The 19266-nt window shown below is 56.7% G+C and overlaps 1 protein-coding gene across 1 annotated transcript in view; it reads left to right on the top strand.

The window, feature by feature from the left end:
* SCN5A (sodium voltage-gated channel alpha subunit 5) overlaps positions 1–7220 on the top strand; it is a 91194-nt gene extending 83974 nt beyond the window's left edge. The window contains 4 exon segments of the mRNA XM_058288930.1: positions 377–518; positions 1060–1160; positions 2143–2413; positions 4270–7220. Of these exon segments, the coding sequence (XP_058144913.1) occupies positions 377–518; positions 1060–1160; positions 2143–2413; positions 4270–5510 (1755 nt within the window). The 3' untranslated portion in view covers positions 5511–7220.
* Positions 7221–19266: the final 12046 nt, after the last annotated feature.

Genomic DNA, 19266 nt, shown 5'->3' with positions numbered 1-19266 from the left:
AAGGCCTTGCCCCAGGAGGGTAGGGTAGATGCGATGCCATAGAGACTCGTATCAAATTTCTTCGTCCTGCACCCCTTTCCAATCACACTGATGGTTCAGGGAAAACTGAGAGGCGCCCTGCTTTGCTCAAACCCCCAGGGCCCCAGGCCTGATAGCGAGCCGGCCGAGCCTGACGCCTGCTCCCCTCACCTGCCACCACCTGCTCCTCTCACCTCTGGTCCATCTGCTCTGTACACGACACACCTGGGCTGGGGGCCTTCCCTGGGCACACCTTCTGCCTCGGACAGGACCCCTGGCCTCCCTCTGCCTCCACCCCCACTCCCACCTGTCTGAGCCCCCAGACTGCACCCCTGACTCTCTGCTTTCTCCCCCTTAGTATGAGGAGCAGCCTCAGTGGGAGTACAACCTCTACATGTACATCTACTTTGTCATTTTCATCATCTTCGGGTCTTTCTTCACCCTGAACCTTTTCATCGGCGTCATCATTGACAACTTCAACCAACAGAAGAAAAAGATACGTAGTGCACAGGCTCACCCCCGGGCAGGGCAGGCAGGGCAGGGCTGGGCCCGGGTCGAGGGCCTCAGGCTCCGGGTTTCTTCCCCACTGGGGATGGGAGAGGGGGTGTCCCGGATTTGGCCTGTCCATTCGGGTCAGAATGTAGCTGAGGGCTTTGGCGGAAACCCACACCTGCCCTTGTCTGCCTGAGAGAAGCTCGAGTCAGGGTTGGGACCATTTACCTGGTCCATGATGTGGGAACACGGGCAGGCCCCGTGCAGACAGAAGCCCAGGCTCCCGGCTGCTCCGCCGTGGGGGCCCCGATGGCGCAGCAGGAAACCAGGTGGTTGGAGAGAACGGCTGGCAGGTGGGGCCAGGGCGGGCTGGGGGCTGGGGCTGGATTTCCAGGTTTGTGGAGGGGGAGCAACCCTAGAAAAGCCAGTTTGGGGGGAATCTCTGGTACAGGAGACGGGGTACTTTTCTCCACCAGAAGCAGAGCAGGGAGGGCCGCCCCATGGGGCTCAGAACTCCAGAATGAGGCTGGGGGCTCTCTCTGCACCTAGGGGGCCAGGACATCTTCATGACAGAGGAGCAGAAGAAGTACTACAACGCCATGAAGAAGCTGGGCTCCAAGAAGCCCCAGAAGCCCATCCCACGGCCCCTGGTGAGCGGCTCCCGACTCCGCTGCCGTGGGGCAGCTCGCGGCCGGGAAGGGAATCGGTCGCCTGGCCACACGCAGAGGTGCTGTCTCGTGGACACAGAAGAGGCCGTGAGAAGGCGGCGGCATCTGCAGGCACTTCCTACAGCGACCCGCCTGCCTCTGAGAGAACCGCCTCCTCACCCACCAGGGAGAGTCCCCAGCCCCGTTTCACAGGCTTATCCTTGCAACCCCACGCACCTCCACCCCTGCCAAACCGGGAGCTGTGCTTGACTCCCCTGGTGGGTGCTGGGTGCTCTGCTAGGCTGACCCAATGGAGCCCTGGTCCGATGGAGCGGTGTGCCCGTGTTTGTGGTGGGTGGGGGGTACGCAAAGCAATTGGGCGACATAACCTAAATGACTAGCTGGTAAATGGCAGCTCCAGTTTTTAAACCAATCTGTCAATTTCATCTGATTCTCTTCTATTCACCATACCCTGTTCTAAGTTCATTTTCTGTGTATGTGTTTTTCCACTTATTTAGTCTTATCTCTTCCCCAAAATAAAATGGTCTGGCTTACAATTAAGGACACATATAAATATAGTTAGTAAATAAAACTCCATGAAAAAGTAGAGAAAATAGATTAGCCTTAGGGCTGGTACAATTATCACGATTGAGCTTTAAATTTGAGGCAGCAGGAGCAAAATGAGATGCATAATGAGCAATTCCTAAGTAAAATCAAGTAGGAGAAATCCCTTCCTGAGGATCCATCAGAGAAGGCGGAGGGGGTCGTTGCTGGGGTGAGCCTCCAGGCCTGGGGACCGCCGTGGCGGGGCCAGGCTGCCTCAGCACCCAGCCTTCGTCTTCCGAACTCCCAGTGGGAAGCAGGCAGGGCGGTGGCCTCACCTGAAGGTAGAGGAGGGGGTGGGTTGTCCAGGCTGGGAGGCAGCACCAGAGGCCTGCTGGCCGTGGGTTCCTGCTGAGCCCACCCCGTTTGCTCCTCCTTCCAGAACAAGTACCAGGGCTTCATGTTCGACGTCGTGACCAAGCAGGCCTTCGATGTCACCATCATGTTCCTCATCTGCTTGAATATGGTGACCATGATGGTGGAGACAGATGACCAGAGCCCGGAGAAGGTGAACATCTTGGCCAAGATCAACCTGCTCTTCGTGGCCATCTTCACGGGCGAGTGCATCATCAAGATGGCCGCCCTGCGCCATTACTACTTCACCAACAGCTGGAACATCTTTGACTTTGTGGTTGTCATCCTCTCCATCGTGGGTGGGTGTGCAAGTCTGCTGCACAGGGACGCCTTCCCCAGGCCAGGCCACTCCACTGGGCCCTTGGTCTGGGGCAGGACACCTTTAGTGAAAAGGGCAGTGCTAGGCATTCTTTTCCCTTTGCCTTCCTCACAAGCCCCCCTCACCACCACACCCAAACACACACACACTCACCTGGAGGGAACTTTTGGGGAGAGCCCATTCTCTATGAGCAGAGGACCCCTCCTGACCCCACCCTCCAAGGGACCCTGACCATGTGGGGAGCTTCGAGGATGAGTCTGGGGAAGAGGGTGAGACTGTGCAAGCTTTCCTGCCCTCCCAAGGAGAAGCCTGCACCCTAGGCTGGAGGTGAAAAAGGCTCAGGGTGAGGTGATGCCCCAGGTTTGGGAGGCAGGTGGCCCTCCAGGGTACGATTATCCCTGGAGCGGGAAGGTTCTAACCTAGCCACAGGAAATGTGCCAGGCTCCTTCCAACCCCACCCACTCCATGTAATTTGCCTTGTAAACTCAGCACGAAGGCAGGGAGCTCACTTAGCAAGGACACAGCAGGATTTCCACCATGTTGGGTTGACCTCGGAGCCCAAACTCTTCTTTTATAACAGCTTTATTGAAATATAGTTCACATACCACAGGATCCACCCTGTAGAGTGTACAGTTCAGTGGTTTTTAGTATACTCACAGAGTTGTGCAACTGTCAGCCACTATCTAATCTTAGAACATTTTCATCATCCCCCAAAAGTAACGCTGTAGCCGTTATCAATGACTCCCCATTTTCCCTCCTTCTCCAGCCCTGGGAAACCACTGATCTAAAATTATGAGGGACTGCCAAACTGTTTTCCAAAGGAGCTGTACCATTTTATATTCCCACCATTAATGTCTGAGGGTTCCAATTACACACCAATATTTGTTATTACCTGTCTTTTTTTCAGCCATCTCAGTGGATGTGAAGTGATACCTCATTGTGGTTTCAATTTGCATGTCCATAATGACTAAGGATGCTGAGCACCTTTTCATATGCTTATTGGCCATTATATATCTCTTTGGAGACATGTCTATTCAAATCCTTTGCCCATTTTAAAATTGGGTTAGCTTTTCATTGTTGGATTGTAAGAAACCTTTATATATCCTGGGTACCAGTCCCTTGTCAGCTATATGATTGGAAATATTTTCTTCTGTTCTTTTCACTTTCTCAATGGGTGTCCATTGGAGCACAGAAGTTTTTCATTTTGATGAAGTCCAATTTGCTTATTTTTTTCTCTTTTGTGGCTTGTGCCTGCCCCATGGGACTCTGCCTTGGGGTGACCGATTTTGTCATTGTTGCCTAACAGCCCCTGCCTTTGGTGAACTTGTCAGGGTAGTATGTGGACAAACCACTGCAGCGATGGGCTGATGGTCAGAAGCCCCATGCGGGGTCAGGAAATGCTCTGGGAGACCCCAGGTCTGGGTGAGAGTGAGCGTGTGCGTGCCTGGAGGGGATAACGCAGGACGCCGGAGGCAGGGTCTAGGCCTCCGCAGGTGCAGCAGGTGCCTGGGGATGCCGTTGGCGCTGGGGCCTGGGCCGTGGCGGAGGCCTGCTTAAGGGGGCCTGACCAGAAGATGGGACACCTACTGTGCAGGTGTACCCGGAGATGAATAGCAAAGGGGCGGAGAAGGTGCTTTGCAAAGGGGGTGGGGCCCATGGGTCCTCACTTTCTGGATCATAGACCAGAAATGGAGGCTCAGGGACAGGGAGGAGGCAGGGTTCTGGTCTCCTGGGAGGCCTGTCCCCTCCCTGGCTCCTTGCTTTCTCACCAGGGTTACTGGGCTGGAGGGAGGAAGATGTGGCACTGGCGATCGCCATCTCCACTGTTTCCCCCAGGCACTGTGCTCTCAGACATCATCCAGAAGTACTTCTTCTCCCCGACGCTCTTCCGAGTCATCCGCCTGGCCCGAATCGGCCGCATCCTGAGGCTGATCCGGGGGGCCAAGGGGATCCGCACGCTGCTCTTCGCCCTTATGATGTCCCTGCCTGCCCTCTTCAACATCGGCCTGCTGCTCTTCCTCGTCATGTTCATCTACTCCATCTTTGGCATGGCCAACTTCGCGTACGTGAAGTGGGAGGCTGGCATCGACGACATGTTCAACTTCCAGACCTTTGCCAACAGCATGCTGTGCCTCTTCCAGATCACCACGTCCGCTGGCTGGGATGGCCTCCTCAGCCCCATCCTCAACACGGGTCCCCCCTACTGCGACCCCAATCTGCCCAACGGCAATGGCTCCCGGGGGAACTGCGGGAGCCCAGCCGTGGGCATCCTCTTCTTCACCACCTACATCATCATCTCCTTCCTCATCGTGGTCAACATGTACATTGCCATCATCCTGGAGAACTTCAGCGTGGCAACGGAGGAGAGCACTGAGCCCCTGAGCGAGGACGACTTCGACATGTTCTACGAGATCTGGGAGAAGTTCGACCCGGAGGCCACTCAGTTCATCGAGTATTCGGCCCTGTCTGACTTCGCCGATGCCCTCTCGGAGCCTCTCCGCATCGCCAAGCCCAACCAGATAAGCCTCATCAACATGGACCTGCCCATGGTGAGCGGAGACCGTATCCACTGCATGGACATCCTCTTTGCCTTCACCAAGAGGGTCCTGGGCGAGTCCGGGGAGATGGACGCCTTGAAGATCCAGATGGAGGAGAAGTTCATGGCGGCCAACCCCTCCAAGATCTCCTACGAGCCCATCACCACCACGCTCCGGCGCAAGCACGAGGAGGTGTCGGCCACGGTCATCCAGCGGGCCTTCCGCAGGCACCTGCTGCAGCGCTCCGTGCGGCACGCCTCCTTCCTCTTCCGCCAGCAGACGGGCAGCAGTGGCCTTTCCGAGGAGGACGCCCCCGAGCGGGAGGGCCTCATCGCCTACATGATGAACGAGAACTTCTCCCGGCGCCTCGGCCCACCCTCCAGCTCCTCCATCTCCTCCACGTCCTTCCCACCCTCCTACGACAGCGTCACCAGGGCCACCAGCGAGAACCTGCAGGTGTGGGTGTCCGACTACAGCCGCAGCGAAGAGCTCGCCGACTTCCCGCCCTCCCCGGACAGGGACCGTGAGTCTGTTGTGTGAGCCTTGGCCGCGGCCAGCCAGGACACAGTGAGAGGAAGCCCGTGGCATCGTGGAAAACCCAAGTGCAGTCACAACGCGGCATCAGCTGAGGCCTTCCTTGGGGTTTGGGGCAGGAGGTGGGCCTCCGTCCCTGGGCAACCGGCCGAGCTGGCCATCGGGGTGGCCTGTCCCTCCCTGGAGGCCCCACATGCCAGGGGCCTGCTGTGCTCCGGCAGCCCCACCCCAGCTGCTGAGGCAAAACCTGACCCTGAGACTATATGGTCTTGAGTGGGATTTCGTAAATTTATTATATTTGATATTTTTTTACTTGAGCAAAGAACGAATGTTTTCTCGATGGTTGAAGGCGGCGATTCGCATTGCCTTCTCGCAGCTCGGAACAAGAGTGTCTGCAGCCGCTGGAGCCAAGGGAGGAACTCTGTGCTCAAGAAGCGGCGGGCCCAGCGTGGCACCGCAGGCCTTCACTGCCAGGGAGGGCCGCGTGCCCTTCCGACGCGTGCGCACTCACTGCGTGCGGCAGCCCTCGTGCCCAGGCTCCAGAAGCAGGCAGGCGGGGGGCACTGGTCCACGGGCTCGCGCTGACCTTCCACTGTCCCCAGGCTCCTGTTCTCTTAGCCTGCTGGGGTCACTCCTGAAAAAACAAACAACTTCCAGGCAGGGGCCTGGGCGGCCGCAGAGTGCTTGGTTTCCAGAAAGAGTATTAGCGTCCGCCCTCAGCAGCCACGGGCTTCTGCTCCGGAGCCTGAGAGCACGCCCTGGCTGGGAGCCGGGGGGCCCTGCGGCCGGCCTCCAACCCGTGGGGGTTCCCCAGGGGGTGCCCAGCTCCAGTCCAGACCCAGAGGCCCGGGGAGCCCCTCTGGCTCAGCCCCACGCAGGCACCTCCTGGTATCCGGCTCTCCCCAAGCTCTGGAGGGAAGGATCTTTCAGGGAAAAATATTACTCTGCAGTCCAGGACCCCGGGCCTCTTCCGCTGCTGATAATCCCGTTTAGCATATGCAAACCGTTGTCACGTGAGTGTGGGCCGAGCTGGCAGGGGCTCAACTGCCCACAGAGCCGCCCTCCGGGGCATCTGCCTCAGGCCCCAGCGCCCGCCGCACCGCACAGCCCCCTAACCTACCTCGCCAAGCGGCAGGCGCTCGGACGCTCGCACAGGGCCGAGGGTGGCGTCGCCGGCAAGTAAAGTATTGTTTCTCCTTGGCACCTTGGCAGCCCGCACCCCCGTGCCCAGCGTCCCTCTTCCGTCCCCCGTGTCCAGTGTGGGGCTGCATCTGCACTGCCAGCAGCTCTTCTCCGAGGGGAAATCTCACTTCTCAAAAGTCCTTGAGCGTCTCATGCTTTGCCCGCGGCTGGCAGGCATGCCTTCCCCTGGCACCCGCTGCTCGCCGCATGGGCAGGAATGCGCTGGGGCGGTGGCTGGGCCGCTGGCCCAGCTGGCCGGAAGGAGCCTGTGGTTTTGTGTGTGGACAGGTGCCCGAGGCTGGCCGCTGACAGACACCGGTGGCTGCAGCCGGCATGGCCAAGGGCAGGGCCCAGACCTGCCTCCGTAGCGTTTAGTGAGGCGCTTTTGTCTCTTTAGAATTGTGTACTGACCGACAGGAGGGACGCACCTCGGGCCAGATGTCGTCCAACCTAATCAAGCACTTCTCACCCAACGTCGTGTATAAATAAAATACGTATTTTTAAAATAAACCAATAAACGGCTTATGTGACCTGCGCTGGACTGTCTTGTGCTGAGATTTGACGAACGTGATGGCGGAGGCCCAGGGAGCTGTGCTGAGGCCTCGTCCTGAGCCAGCCTGGCCAGGTGGCGGGTGGGGTGCAAGTCCTGTGACGACACAGGAAAAGTGGGGTGCGCAGCGGGCGGCCCTGCCAACCTGGGCCCTGAGGGGCACGAGGCCGCTCTCGGGTGTTGTGTGGAAAGGTGAGGCAGGGAGGGGCAGGTCCTCGCCCCCTCGCTCCAGTCTGCCTCCCCCAAGAACGCTCTGCCGCCAGCAGGCCTCCTTGCCCCTCATTCAGCCGGGCGGACCGCAGCCCTTTCCGGAAGGCTCTCCAGCGTCCCCTCCCTGTGGGGGCCGCCAGCGACTGGCTCTTCAAGTTTGTCTCTTTGGACCCTGGCCTTCTTCTTGCCCAGCAAATCCAGCCGCCTGCACCCGCCTCGGCTGCCCGCGCGGCACAGCGCTGGGCAGGTGACACCTGCAGATGCCCCTCACCTTGCGCTCCTTCCGAGGGGGTCCGAAACCCCGCCAGAGGATTCCGTCTTGCCCCTTGAGGCCGGGGCGCCCGCTGGCCTCCTTCCTCCAGTGCCACGCGTTCCAAACCCACCTCGGCACAGCGACGTTCCAGTGTGCACTCGACCCCTGTGGCCACACATCCCCCGACCCTCGGGCCCGGGCGCCCCTCCCGGCCCCCCAGGGCTCCTCTCCTCCCTAGGGCCTCACCGTCAGGGTCCTCTGGGGCCTCGCCGGCCCCCAGCCCCTCCCCACTCCTTGCCGCACTTGGCCAAGCCTGAGAGGCGGGCAGTGACCAAGGCTGGCCCTCTCCCTTCCCTGCCTCGCCCCTTCAGCTCTGTCGGGGGAGACACACTTCCTTGGCCCTGGACGGAAGCCTGGTGGGTTCTGAGGCTGTCCCGCTTGTCCGGGGTAAGAGTCACTTTCCGTTGCAAACACCGTCAAGCCCCTTCGTGGGTGGCTGGACCCAAGGACCCGGCCGGAAGCGCTCCCACCGGCCGAGGCCCCTGCCGCCTCCTCGCCAGGAGAGGCCCCTCCCCCAGGCCCGCGCCTCCACCCACTTTTCCTCCCCCCTGTCCCTGGGGTGAGGCCCGCGGGGCAGGGCCACGAGCCGCTCCTCCCAGGGGGCGTCACCGCCACGGTCGCCATCCAGTGCTGAGGCCCGGCCTCCCTGCTACCACAAGGAGCTCAGCGTCAGCGCCGCTGGGCAGGCAGGGCGGAACGCAGGCGCCCGCGAGAACGCGCCCGCTGGTGGACTGCGGCCTCCTGTCACCAGGTCTCAGGAGGAGGCCGTCGGTGGGCGACAACTGACCAGCTGTATTTGAGTTTGGATTTCTGGGCACTTACAGGAAAGAGCAGCTAGCCGAGGGGTCTGGTTTGCTGGTGGGCATCTCAGGGGCCCACTGGGCTTTGCCCTCTCACCTCCACTGCCGCAACGCTCCCCGCCCCAAGCCCGCGCTCGAGCACACTTCCCTCGAGGACAATCTGCACATGATTGACGCCTGCTGTGTCCCTTGTCCATTCCAATTTTCTGCTACTCCTCTTCATCCATCTTTCCCCCATGTGGCCCACGACTTCTCAAACTGCGGGCCACGTCCTGCCCGTGGCTTGTGAAAGCATGTAGCAGGCATGACCAGCTTCAAGAGAAGACTAGTAGAATATAAAACAGCGTGTATCATATGCAGTAAGGATGAGCACCGCTTGTGAAACTTCTGTTTCAGAAACGTGAATCAAAGGTGGGTGGGCGTGTGCCTACCCTGGCCAGGGAAGGCGGCTGTATTTCTTAGCATTGACCCAGGGAAAACAGCCCAAACGCAGCATGACCGCAGGGGCGGCCCGGGGGGCCTGGCTCCGCGCTGGCACGAGTCTTTGGTCCCTGGCTTTCGGGGAGGGAGGGGCTGCGACGTGGCCCCGCTCCCACCCTCCGCTGGGCCAGGGCTTGGTGCCCCCGTTTCTCAAAGCCCCGCTGGAGTCTGGGGTCCTCAGGCCACTCGTGGGGTCTTCCCGCCCAGCCCAGGAGGAGCACTGGCTGGAGGGCGGCGCGGGCCCCCGTGCTGGCCCCAAAGCTGTGCTGCCCCTCGGCCACTCCGGGTGAGGCCCAGGCAGCCGCTGGCTCTGAGCGGGACAGGAGCTGGCTCCTGCGTCAGACGACGGCGTGTGACCAGCGCTCGGCCCTGGCAGGGAGGGAGGCGCTCCTGGGCAGACGTCAGCTTTCGGCCTGGGTCCCCGGCGCTGGCAGTCCCTGCCCTGTGCTGGCAGCTACTGCTCCTGCCGGTGCCCTGGAGGCACAGGAATGGGCGACCGGGAGCCAGGCAAGGATGTGGCTATGGAGAAGTCGAGGCGGCTGCCGCAGGGCTCCGAGAAACCGCGGAGGCCACCTCCCTGCCTGAGCTCCTGCTCTGCTTCTGCTCTGCCCAGGCCGGCACGCCCTTCGTGGACCTTCACAGACTGCGGCGACGCTGGCGGGTTCCGTGTGCCCACAGCCTGGGTGCCGTGTGAGGCCAGGCCCGGCCAGCCCGCAGCCTTGCTCACAGCATGGTCTGCAGCTCTCCAGGCAGAGCAGGTTCTCGCCACCTGCAGACATGGAGAAGGTTTACAGAAGAAACCATTGCCCGTCAGCTGAGTCACTGCTGCCTCACCTGAGGCCCTGCTGTCCAGTGCCCCCATCCTGTCCTCTGAGGCCCCTGCCCCTTTACCTACCAGCCGCCCATCCTCTACTGTTTTTCCAGAAAGAGGCCAGCCGGGGCCATTTGAGGGCCTCCTCTCCATGGAGAGGCACATGCAGAGTCGCACATGCCCAGAGCTGGCAGTCAGGGCCTGGGGTGGGGGGGCACGGGGGTGCAGGAAGCCCGCAGCCCCAGGAACGGACCTCGGGCTTCCTGTCCCAAACCCCTCGGGACTTTCGGCCAGCAGGGCCTCCAACAGAGGGGTGGCCAAGGAACTTGTTCAGAGGTGACAGTTGCAGGCTGGCAGCTGCCAAGCTCAGTCTGGGGGGATCCCAGATAATCCCTGGGGGGCCTGCAGGTGGCACGCCCTCCTCAGACAGCAGGGGTCAGGGCTGGGCCAGCCTGAGCCCAGCGTGTGGTGGCCGCTCTGACAAGCACTTCCTCCCATGCCAGCTCATGGGGCTGGCATCCCCGGGCAGCTGCGTCCAGGCACCTGCTGCCGGAGAGAAAAGCCCCACCCTCCCAGCTCTGGAGACACGGGCCAGCTCAGATTCCAGGGAGGCGTGCAGGGTCCCCGGAAGTGGGCTGCCCGGCAGGTGGCATGCCCTAGCCCAGCTGCACGGGCACAGCCTCCAGCGTCTGTCCTTGGAACCCCTCTCCTTGGGGTCCACGCCCTCCTGGTGGGCCAAGGACCAGGCTGCTCCTGTGGTCAAGGCGGGGAGGCACTTGCAGGGATGGTGCAAGGCCGAGAGCCATTGTCTGAGAAGAGAGGCCAGTTTAACAAGGTACCTGGGCTCCTGTGTTAGCCCATCACCTTACAGCTTTCACCCTGGACAGGATGCAACAAGGAACGGACAACACCAACAAGGCCGACAAATGAAGGGTGATGGAATATCCAGGATGTGTAGCCTGTCCCAGCCCAGAGCCAGAAGCAGCTGACCTCCCTCCTGCCCATCTTGGCTTCAGCCCACTGGCCCCCGGGTCGTGGCCGTCACTGCCCGGCAGCCCCATGGGGTGCTTGGCTAGATTTCTGGCTGCTCCAGCCAAAGCCTTGGCGTCACCCCTGCCTCCTCTCTCCCTCACAGCCCTATCCAATCAGCCAGGAAATCCTGTTGGCTCTGCCTTCAAAATCCACCCCAAGTCCAGCCACTCCTCACCCCTCCAGGGCCACTGCCCTGGTCGGAGCTCATCATATCTGCCGCATCCTCCCAGGAGTGCCCTGCTCTCAACACAGCAGCCTGAGCTCCTTTAAAATGCAAGTCAGAGATGTCACTGCTGCGTCACTCCAGCGGCCCCCAGCGCAGAGTGCAAGCCCGAACCCTAATGGCCCCCAGATTCCGACCCTGCTCCCCACTCAGTCTGCTCGTCCACACCCACGCCTTGCTGCTTCCTGAGAAGGCAGAGCCCCACGGCCGCTGGACCGTAGCACTGGCCGCCCTCCCGTAGCTCCCTCCAGCCCTGCAGCAGCACACCGTGTCACCTCAAATGCCACTTGTGCAAGGACGCCTGCCTCAACCGTCCTTTTTTCCTGTCCTTCCCTAGCCTGTTGTTTTTTTCTTTTTAGGAAGTTATCAGGGATAGAACCCAGGACCTCATACATGGGAAGCAGGTGCTCAACCACGAGCCACATCCATTCCCTATTGTTTTTATTTTAAGATCAGGTTTACAGGGAAGCGGACTTGGCCCAGTGTTTAGGGCGTCCATCTACCACATGGGAGGTCCGCGGTTCAAGCCCCGGGCCTCCTTGACCCGTGTGGAGCTGGCTCACGTGCAGTGCTGATGCGCGCTAAGAATGCTGGTCCACACAGGCGTGTCGCCCGGGTAGGGGAGCCCTACGCGCAAGGAGCGCACCCTGTAAGGAGAGCCACCCAGTGCGAAAGAAAGTGCAGCCTGCCCAGGAATGGCACAACACACACGGAGAGCTGACACAGCAAGATGACACGACAAAAAGAAACACAGATTCCTGTGCCACTGACAACAACAGAAGTGGATGAAGAAGAACACGCAGCAAAATAGACACAGAGAACAGACAGCTGGGGCAGCGGGGGGGGGGGGGGGGAGAGAAATAAATAAATCAATCTTTAAAAAAAAAAGATCAGGTTTACAGAGGTATAATTTATTTGCAACCAAATCATTTTTAAATGCACAGTTTGATGAGTTTTGACAAATGTTTGACCACCACCATAATCAAGATACAGAACATTTCCATCACCCCAATAAGTTCCCTCATGCCCTTTGCAGTCAACCCTCTCCCCCCAACTTCAAATCCTGGCAACCACTGAGCTGTTTTCTGTTCCTCTACTTTCGCCTCCTCCAAATGTCATGTAAATAGAATCACATAGGACGTGGCCTCTTGAGTCTGGCTGCTTCCACGCAGCATGTGCATTTGGTTCATGCTTGCTGTGGTGTGTATTAGCAGTTTGCTCTTTCGTTGTTGAGTAGCATTCTGTTACATGGATGCACCAGTTTATTTACACATTCAATAGTTGATAGAGGGACTATTTACAGTTTATGGCTGTTATGAATGAGGTTACTATGAACATTTGCGTACAGGTATTTGTGTGGATGTAGGTTTTTATTTCTTGGCTAAATACCTAGGAATTGAATTGCAGAGTCTTATACTAAGGGTACATTTAGCTTTATAAGTTGTCAAAATGTTTTCCAAGGTGGTTGTCCATTTGGCGTTCCCTCTGGCCTAGGACTCGTGTTCCGAGGCCAATGTCTGGTATTGTCAGTCTTTCTATTTTTCCTGTATTTGTACTTGTTCTAGTGGGTGTATCTCATGATTTTAATTTGCATTCCAAAGGTAACTAATGATGTTGATCATCTTTTTGTGTGCTTTTTGGCCATTCTTAGATCTTCTTCGGTGAAATTCTGCCACTGTTTCTGAAGAGCTCTAAACAGATGCTTATGTGCTTACGTCATCTTTTAAAGGAGCAAGACTCCTTGTGCCATGGGCTTACATCACTGTTCTGTTCTCAAGTTTCTTAATCTGTAAATAGGGATAAAAATAATGCTTACCTCTTAGGGTAGTGTGAGGGTTGTGTAAGTTAAGACAAAGAATTCACAGTGGAAAGCACTTAATAAATGTCTGATATGATAGTGATTTCCAAATCCTACGTGCCTTGTTCACACCAATCCCACTCCCCTCTTCAGGATCCTATGCTTCCATCTGTAAGTTGTGTGTGTGTGTGTGTGTGTGTGTATGGTGCCTGGACAATCTCTAAACCCTTCCACAGTCACGGCTCCTGCTGATGGATTTTCTGGACTCCTCTCCATTTACTGACATTCCCCTTTCAGGGCCTCCTCTTCCCAGGGGCACCCAGCAGCACCCCGCCCACGGGACACGAGAGCTATGCTCATGGCAGCCTGTGCTCATCCCAAACCCTGACCCCAGGAAGGCTGGGCCCCAGGCCTCGGGCTCCGTAAGGGCCAGGGAACACAGCCTCTGACCCCAAGAGGGCCTGGGGTCTTGCTCGGTCACCATAAGGGTCAGGGTCATGGAGATGTGGAGAGAGTTGGGAAGGGGGGGAAGCCTGGGGGAACCCCCGACCCTGGAACTGGGAGTCGTCGTGGGGCCTTGCAGGGGCCCCATCCCCGCCCCCGTGGGCTCACCCCACGACCTCGCCCCGCTCAGCCCCATCAGCCCCACCCCTCACCCCGCCTGACCTCTGGAGGGAAGCCGGCCCCCAAGTCCCCGAGCCCGTCCCTCAGGGGAGTAGTTGGGAGAAGGACAGGAGTGTTGGGAAATCAGCACACACCGGTCTGGGGCTGGTGCCAGGGTGCCACGGGGCGCGAGGAGGAGGTGATGAGAGAAGGACACGGCAGCCCAGCAGGGCGCAAGCTGCCATCAGGACAAGGGTGGGGAGATGGGGAGCGGGGGGATGGAGGGGTTGGGGCCCAGAGTTCCAGAGGATCAGAGCAGGGAGAGTGGCCGCAGCAGGGCCGGGGAGGGGCTGCGAAGCCGCGCCCGCCCCCTCGGGGCCCTTCACTCCCTAAGCAGGCTCTTCGCTCCGTGACACCTCCGCAATTGCCGGCAGCCCCGCCCAGCCTGCCCGCCACCAGCCCCGGACAGGCCTCTCCCGGCAGCCTGGCCACTCACGGCCTCCCTTTCCCAGGGCCAGCCACCACCTTGGCGCCCACCTGCCACCAGGCCCCAGCCACAGAGCCCCCCAGACCACGTCTGCTCCGGCACCTCGTCTGGGGCGGGGCAGCCCCAAGGGCAGATGCAATGCGCACACCTGGCCGGACACTGACAGCCCTACCTGCCACTCAGCCAGCCTCCCCCTCGTTCTCCTGGGGAGCCTCTGAAGTGTCAAGGGTCACCTTCCTGACCCACTCACTCCCATCAGGTGAGGTCAGTGCTTACACGTGGGGAAATCGAGGCATCTGTCCATTTTTCATTAAGCCAACATGTGCTGAGCATTGTATAGATTCCAGACTCATGATAATAAGCAAAAACAGACTCCTGTAGCTCAGTCAACTGGGGGAGATAGCCCCAAATCCTCAAGTAAGAGCTTTTTGACATTACAAAACTGAAGAAAAAGTATAAAGTTCAACGAGTGAGTGTATGCAGGGGGTAAGCTGTCAGGGAGGTCCCAGGGAGTACATGGCGTTTCAGTTGCCCTGAAGTGGGGCAGCAGATGTGAAGATCCTGGGGTGCAAGCAGCACTCCAGGAGGGGAGGAGCCGGCGTGGTGGGCGCAGAGAGGGAGCGGGTCCCGGACAGGAGTCTGGGACAGCAGCCTCAGGCACTGTGTGAAGCTCCACCGAGGAGATTTACTGCTCCATGCACTTCTTTATTATTGGGGACGGGGTAGTTACCAGTCGGGTTAGTACTTTAGAAAGATCCTAAGAGAAAGGTTGTGGGGCCAAGAGTAGATGAGGAGGCTGCTGTGGGGGAGGCAATGGTGCTGGAGCCCGAGGGACTGGAGAATGATTATGGATGCACCACGCGCAGACACAGTGCCCAAGAGGGAGTGTGGCACACCCTGCCGGGACGGGGAGCTACCACCAAAGGCCTTTCCAGGTCACCTGCCCAGCACTCAGGCCCCCACATCTGTCCCCCTGAGCATTTGGAGAGCAGGATGGAGGATCCTTTGGGGCTTATTCTATGTAAGAATTATTCTAGGTTCCGTTTACCCCGAAGTCTACCTCAGTCAGCTGTTCCCAGTACACACTCGAGGTGTACACCCAGCCATGGGTGATGGACAAAGCTGTGTGTGCAGCTTTATGAGTGACCCTTAAGGGCAGAGCACAAAGGGGCCTTGTCTCCATTTGCCAAAGGGCTACCACTGTGGAAGAATCAGAAATGGGTTGGCTTTTATAAAGAGGACTTATTTGGGGTAAAAGCTTACAGTTCTGAGGTCGTGAAATTCCAGATCAAGGCATCATCGGGGATACCTTCTCACCAACGTCAGCCTCTGGTGATCCTGGCTTTCTGTCACGGGGCAATCAGGCACATGGCAGGGCCCGTCGACTCAGTCGCAGGAGCAGCGCCCCAGGGGTCTCATTCTGTGCCTCTTGCTGGGCTGGTTCAAAACTTGCAGGACCTCTCTCAGCCTCTCAGGGCATCTCTTTTCCTGCAGTCCTCTTTCTCAAATGGCAGGATCCATGTAATATAGCAGCTTCCTTTCTCTGTGTCTCTTGGTGTGTGTTTCTGTTAATATCAGACACAGCAAGAGGGCAGAGACCCAAGCTGGCTCATGCCTCACTGACATAGTCCAATCAAAAGTCCAAAAGTGACATTATCAAGTGATCTAATCAAAGTCCCTCAACAAAATTTAATGCAATCAAAGGGCCTCACACCCACAGGAATGGATTAGTTCAACACAATCTTTTTCTGGGATTCACAAAATTCAAACTATCACAGGCCTCAACCCACTTTTCATTTTTTTCTATTAACTAATTCCCTCAAGGGTATTTCACCTTCTGCTTGACTTATTTAAAAACCAAAATAGAGGCTGTGGGTCTGGCCAGCATGCCATGTCACTGTTGAGAACATGTGAACATCTCATGGGATGCAGTTCAGGCTACCAGAAGACATTATCGCTCCCCGAAAGTCAAGTGGAGCCTAGCCTCCCCTTTAACTCATCTCCAGCTAAAGGCACAAGCCCAATCTCAGCACAGCAGAGTCTCTGGAACTCCCAACAGGTAGCCTCACATTATGCTAACATCAGCCTTACCCCATGAGACACAAGTGGGCCCTTATTGTAAACTTTGGTCTCCAGCCTAGCTCCCACAAAGGCCCTGGCCCAGGCCATCCTAGCAGATCTCCTTAACTCCAAATATCAGGTAGAAGGAATTGGATATTGTTTTCTTCCTTCCTACAGGCATTGGGCTCCTTATACAAATCAATGCACCGCAGGGAACGAGCTTTGCATACCAAGGAACTTAGGAAGAGAAAGCCTTGGCTCTAGTCTCTAAAAGGTTCACTAACTCCATGTGGGGACCAAGGTTACCCCTCACCCTACATTTACTAACTAAGAAAGCCATTCGAGTGACCCTCACAGAGCTGCCTGCTACCTGCAGACCCCACTAGCTGATTAGCTGTACCAGGCATTTAAATCTTCCTGCAGGTCTGCAGAGCCTTGAGGAGGCTTATCTGGAGAGCAGACCTTCACAGCACCCTCAGTCCCAGTCTCAGTATGGGCTTTGGTCTGCGTGATTTTCATGTAGGAAATAGGAAAATTTCCAGGTGGAAATCTTCCAAATGTGTCTCCCCAATCACCTTGTCACCAGATTGCTCTAAGCCAAAACCTTCCCGTAAATTATCTTTGCCTTTGACTGTTCACACACGAAGGTCACATAGTTGTCTGCCTCTGATATCACAGACAAAGTTGGGAAAAAGGTTTCAGAGGTTCCCACAGCTAGAAGCTCCAGAGGAATTCTGACCAAGAAAGAGCAGATGAGGTCATGACAGGGAGTGAAAAGAAGGAATGTCCCAGAGAGAGAAAAAGAAGGAGGGACCCAGAAGTCAGAAAGGAGAGGAGATGGTGGACGATGGGTATGGGGAAAGGCAGGAAGAGATGAGAGGTGGAGGCGTCTTTGGGACATGGAGCTGCCCTGGATGGTGCTTCAGAGGTAATCACCGGACATTGTAAATCCTCACAGGGCCCACTGGATGGAATGGAGGAGAGTATGGGCCATGATGTGAACCATTGTCTATGAGGTGCAGAGGTGCCCAAAGATGTACTTACCAAATCCAATGGATGTGTCATGATGATGGGAACGGGTGTTGTTGGGGGGGGGGGGAGAGGGGGGGTGGGGGGGGGGAGAGGGGGGGTGGGGGGGTGGGGTTGAATGGGACCTCACATATATATTTTTAATGTAATATTATTACAAAGTCAATTAAAAAAAAATCACAAAAAAAAAAAAAAAAGAAAGGAGAGGAGAATCTCTACCTGCTATCCCTAAGCTACATTTTCTTCAGTCCTTCTCCTATTACATTCAAGTGGGCAGTTAATAAAAATGGTGAAGAACAATAATAAAAACTAAAATTGAAATGGTGAGATAGAAGCAACAACACACCAGTGTCAATGAACACATCCAGCACCCAAGTCTTGATTCCTACATACCATTCTCCATTCTAAGAACGGACTTCTTAGAGAAATGGCTGACCCAGCGCTGGAGCAGTGAAAATATAAGGTGAGCCTGGAATATCTCATCATGCCAGAAAATAAGGAAGTGTGCAGAGAGTGATGGAGACGTGGTAAAGACACAGGAGCCAGTGTGAAGGGCCAACTAGCTCAGAAGGAATGACAGGGTTAGAAAAGTATCCATGGAGGAAAACCAGTGGGTAGAAGTTTGAGGAGGAATATATTCTCAAAGCACCTACCCACAATTACTTATTAATCCCAAAGAGCAACTAGTGATTGTACAGTGGGGGACTTTGGTAGACAACACCCAAATCAAGTGATCAATGGTAAGAGCTCTAGGAAATGGGAAAATCAGCATCATGTGCCTCCCGATACGATGCATTGAGAAGGACACAACATTGAATTTGTAGTAATCTTACCAAAGCATGCATAACCTGAATCTATTAATGAGGCAACTTCAGACAAACACAAGTTGAGTAACATCATTCTACAAAATACCTGGACTGTTCTCTTCAAATACATTGTTTAAGAAACACAAAGAAAGGCTGTCCTCATATATTAAAGGGAACTAAAGGGATATAACAACTAAATGTGATGGGTGACCCTGGAATGGGGGGGGAAAGCAACAACTAGATATAAAGGAGTCATGATTGAGACAAATGATGAAATTTAAAAATGGGCTTGGATTAGGTAACTGTCTTATATCAATGTATATATAGAGACTAATAAATAAATGAGCTGGTGAATTTGCATACAGGGTAAATGGGAATTTCTTGCAACTTTTCTGCAATTTTGAAATTACATTAAAATAACGTTTACCAAAAAATTATAATAGCCAACAGTTACAAAGTGCTCACCCTGTGCCAGACACTATTCATGTTGCATGTGCTAACCAATTTGATATTTAAAATAGTCTTTCAAGGCATATATATGGTCACGTCATCACCTTAATTTCACAGAGGTGGAAACTGAAGTACAGAGCGGTGAAACACAGTGCCCAAGCTCCCCACCTAGCAGGAACAGAGCTGGGATTGACCCCAGCCTGCCTCGTGCAGAACGGCTGAAGGCTGAGGATCAAAGCAATCTTCCGACCTCAACCCAGAAGAGAGCCTTGCAGAGCGCCGGAGGAAGTTAGAGAGCGAGCCGTAACGTGGGCACCCAAGGGCCCTTCACCTTTCCCAGGACTCCAGGCTTCAGATTCTCTCCGCCTCTAAGCCTTCTCTGCTCCTAAGGGGGTTTGGGCCTTGACCTGTTGAAGGGAGGCTGGGCCTTGGCAGAAGAAGGGAGGGCCCAGACAAGGCTGTGGCCCAAAAGCCAAAGTTAGGAGAGGACGGCTAGAGACGCTTACAGCCCTGGGGGTGAAGAGAGGAGACGGGGCGGCCACTGCAGTGCAGCTGTGACGAGCGGGGTGTGCCAGGCCCAGCGACAGCAGTGGGCAATGGGAGCGGCTCTGTCCTCGGCACTCAGCCCCAAGGACTGAGGGGGCTGAACGGCAGGGACGTCTGTCCATCTGGCGGGCGTGGGGGTGGGCATAGGAAGATGCTGACGTCTGAGTTCAGAAGGGGAGTGGACCCGCTGTCGCCCTCCCTGCCCAAGGGCCTGTCACAAGGCGGCCGTGGCTCACACCCGCTTATCAGGGCCGGGTGTGGAGAGGGTGCTGCGGACAGGGGACAGGGCCGGCACAGGCTGTCGACAGGCCCGCTCTGCCCCCCTCATTCACACCTCCTCGGGGCCCCTCGCCTCCCACTTGCCTGCCTCTCAAACCACCC

Source organism: Dasypus novemcinctus, chromosome 26 (assembly GCF_030445035.2).
Source record: "Dasypus novemcinctus isolate mDasNov1 chromosome 26, mDasNov1.1.hap2, whole genome shotgun sequence".
NCBI classification, from domain to species: domain Eukaryota; kingdom Metazoa; phylum Chordata; class Mammalia; order Cingulata; family Dasypodidae; genus Dasypus; species Dasypus novemcinctus.
The sequence above is the reverse complement of the archived record's forward strand: the minus strand, read 5'-3'. Positions and strand labels throughout refer to the sequence as shown.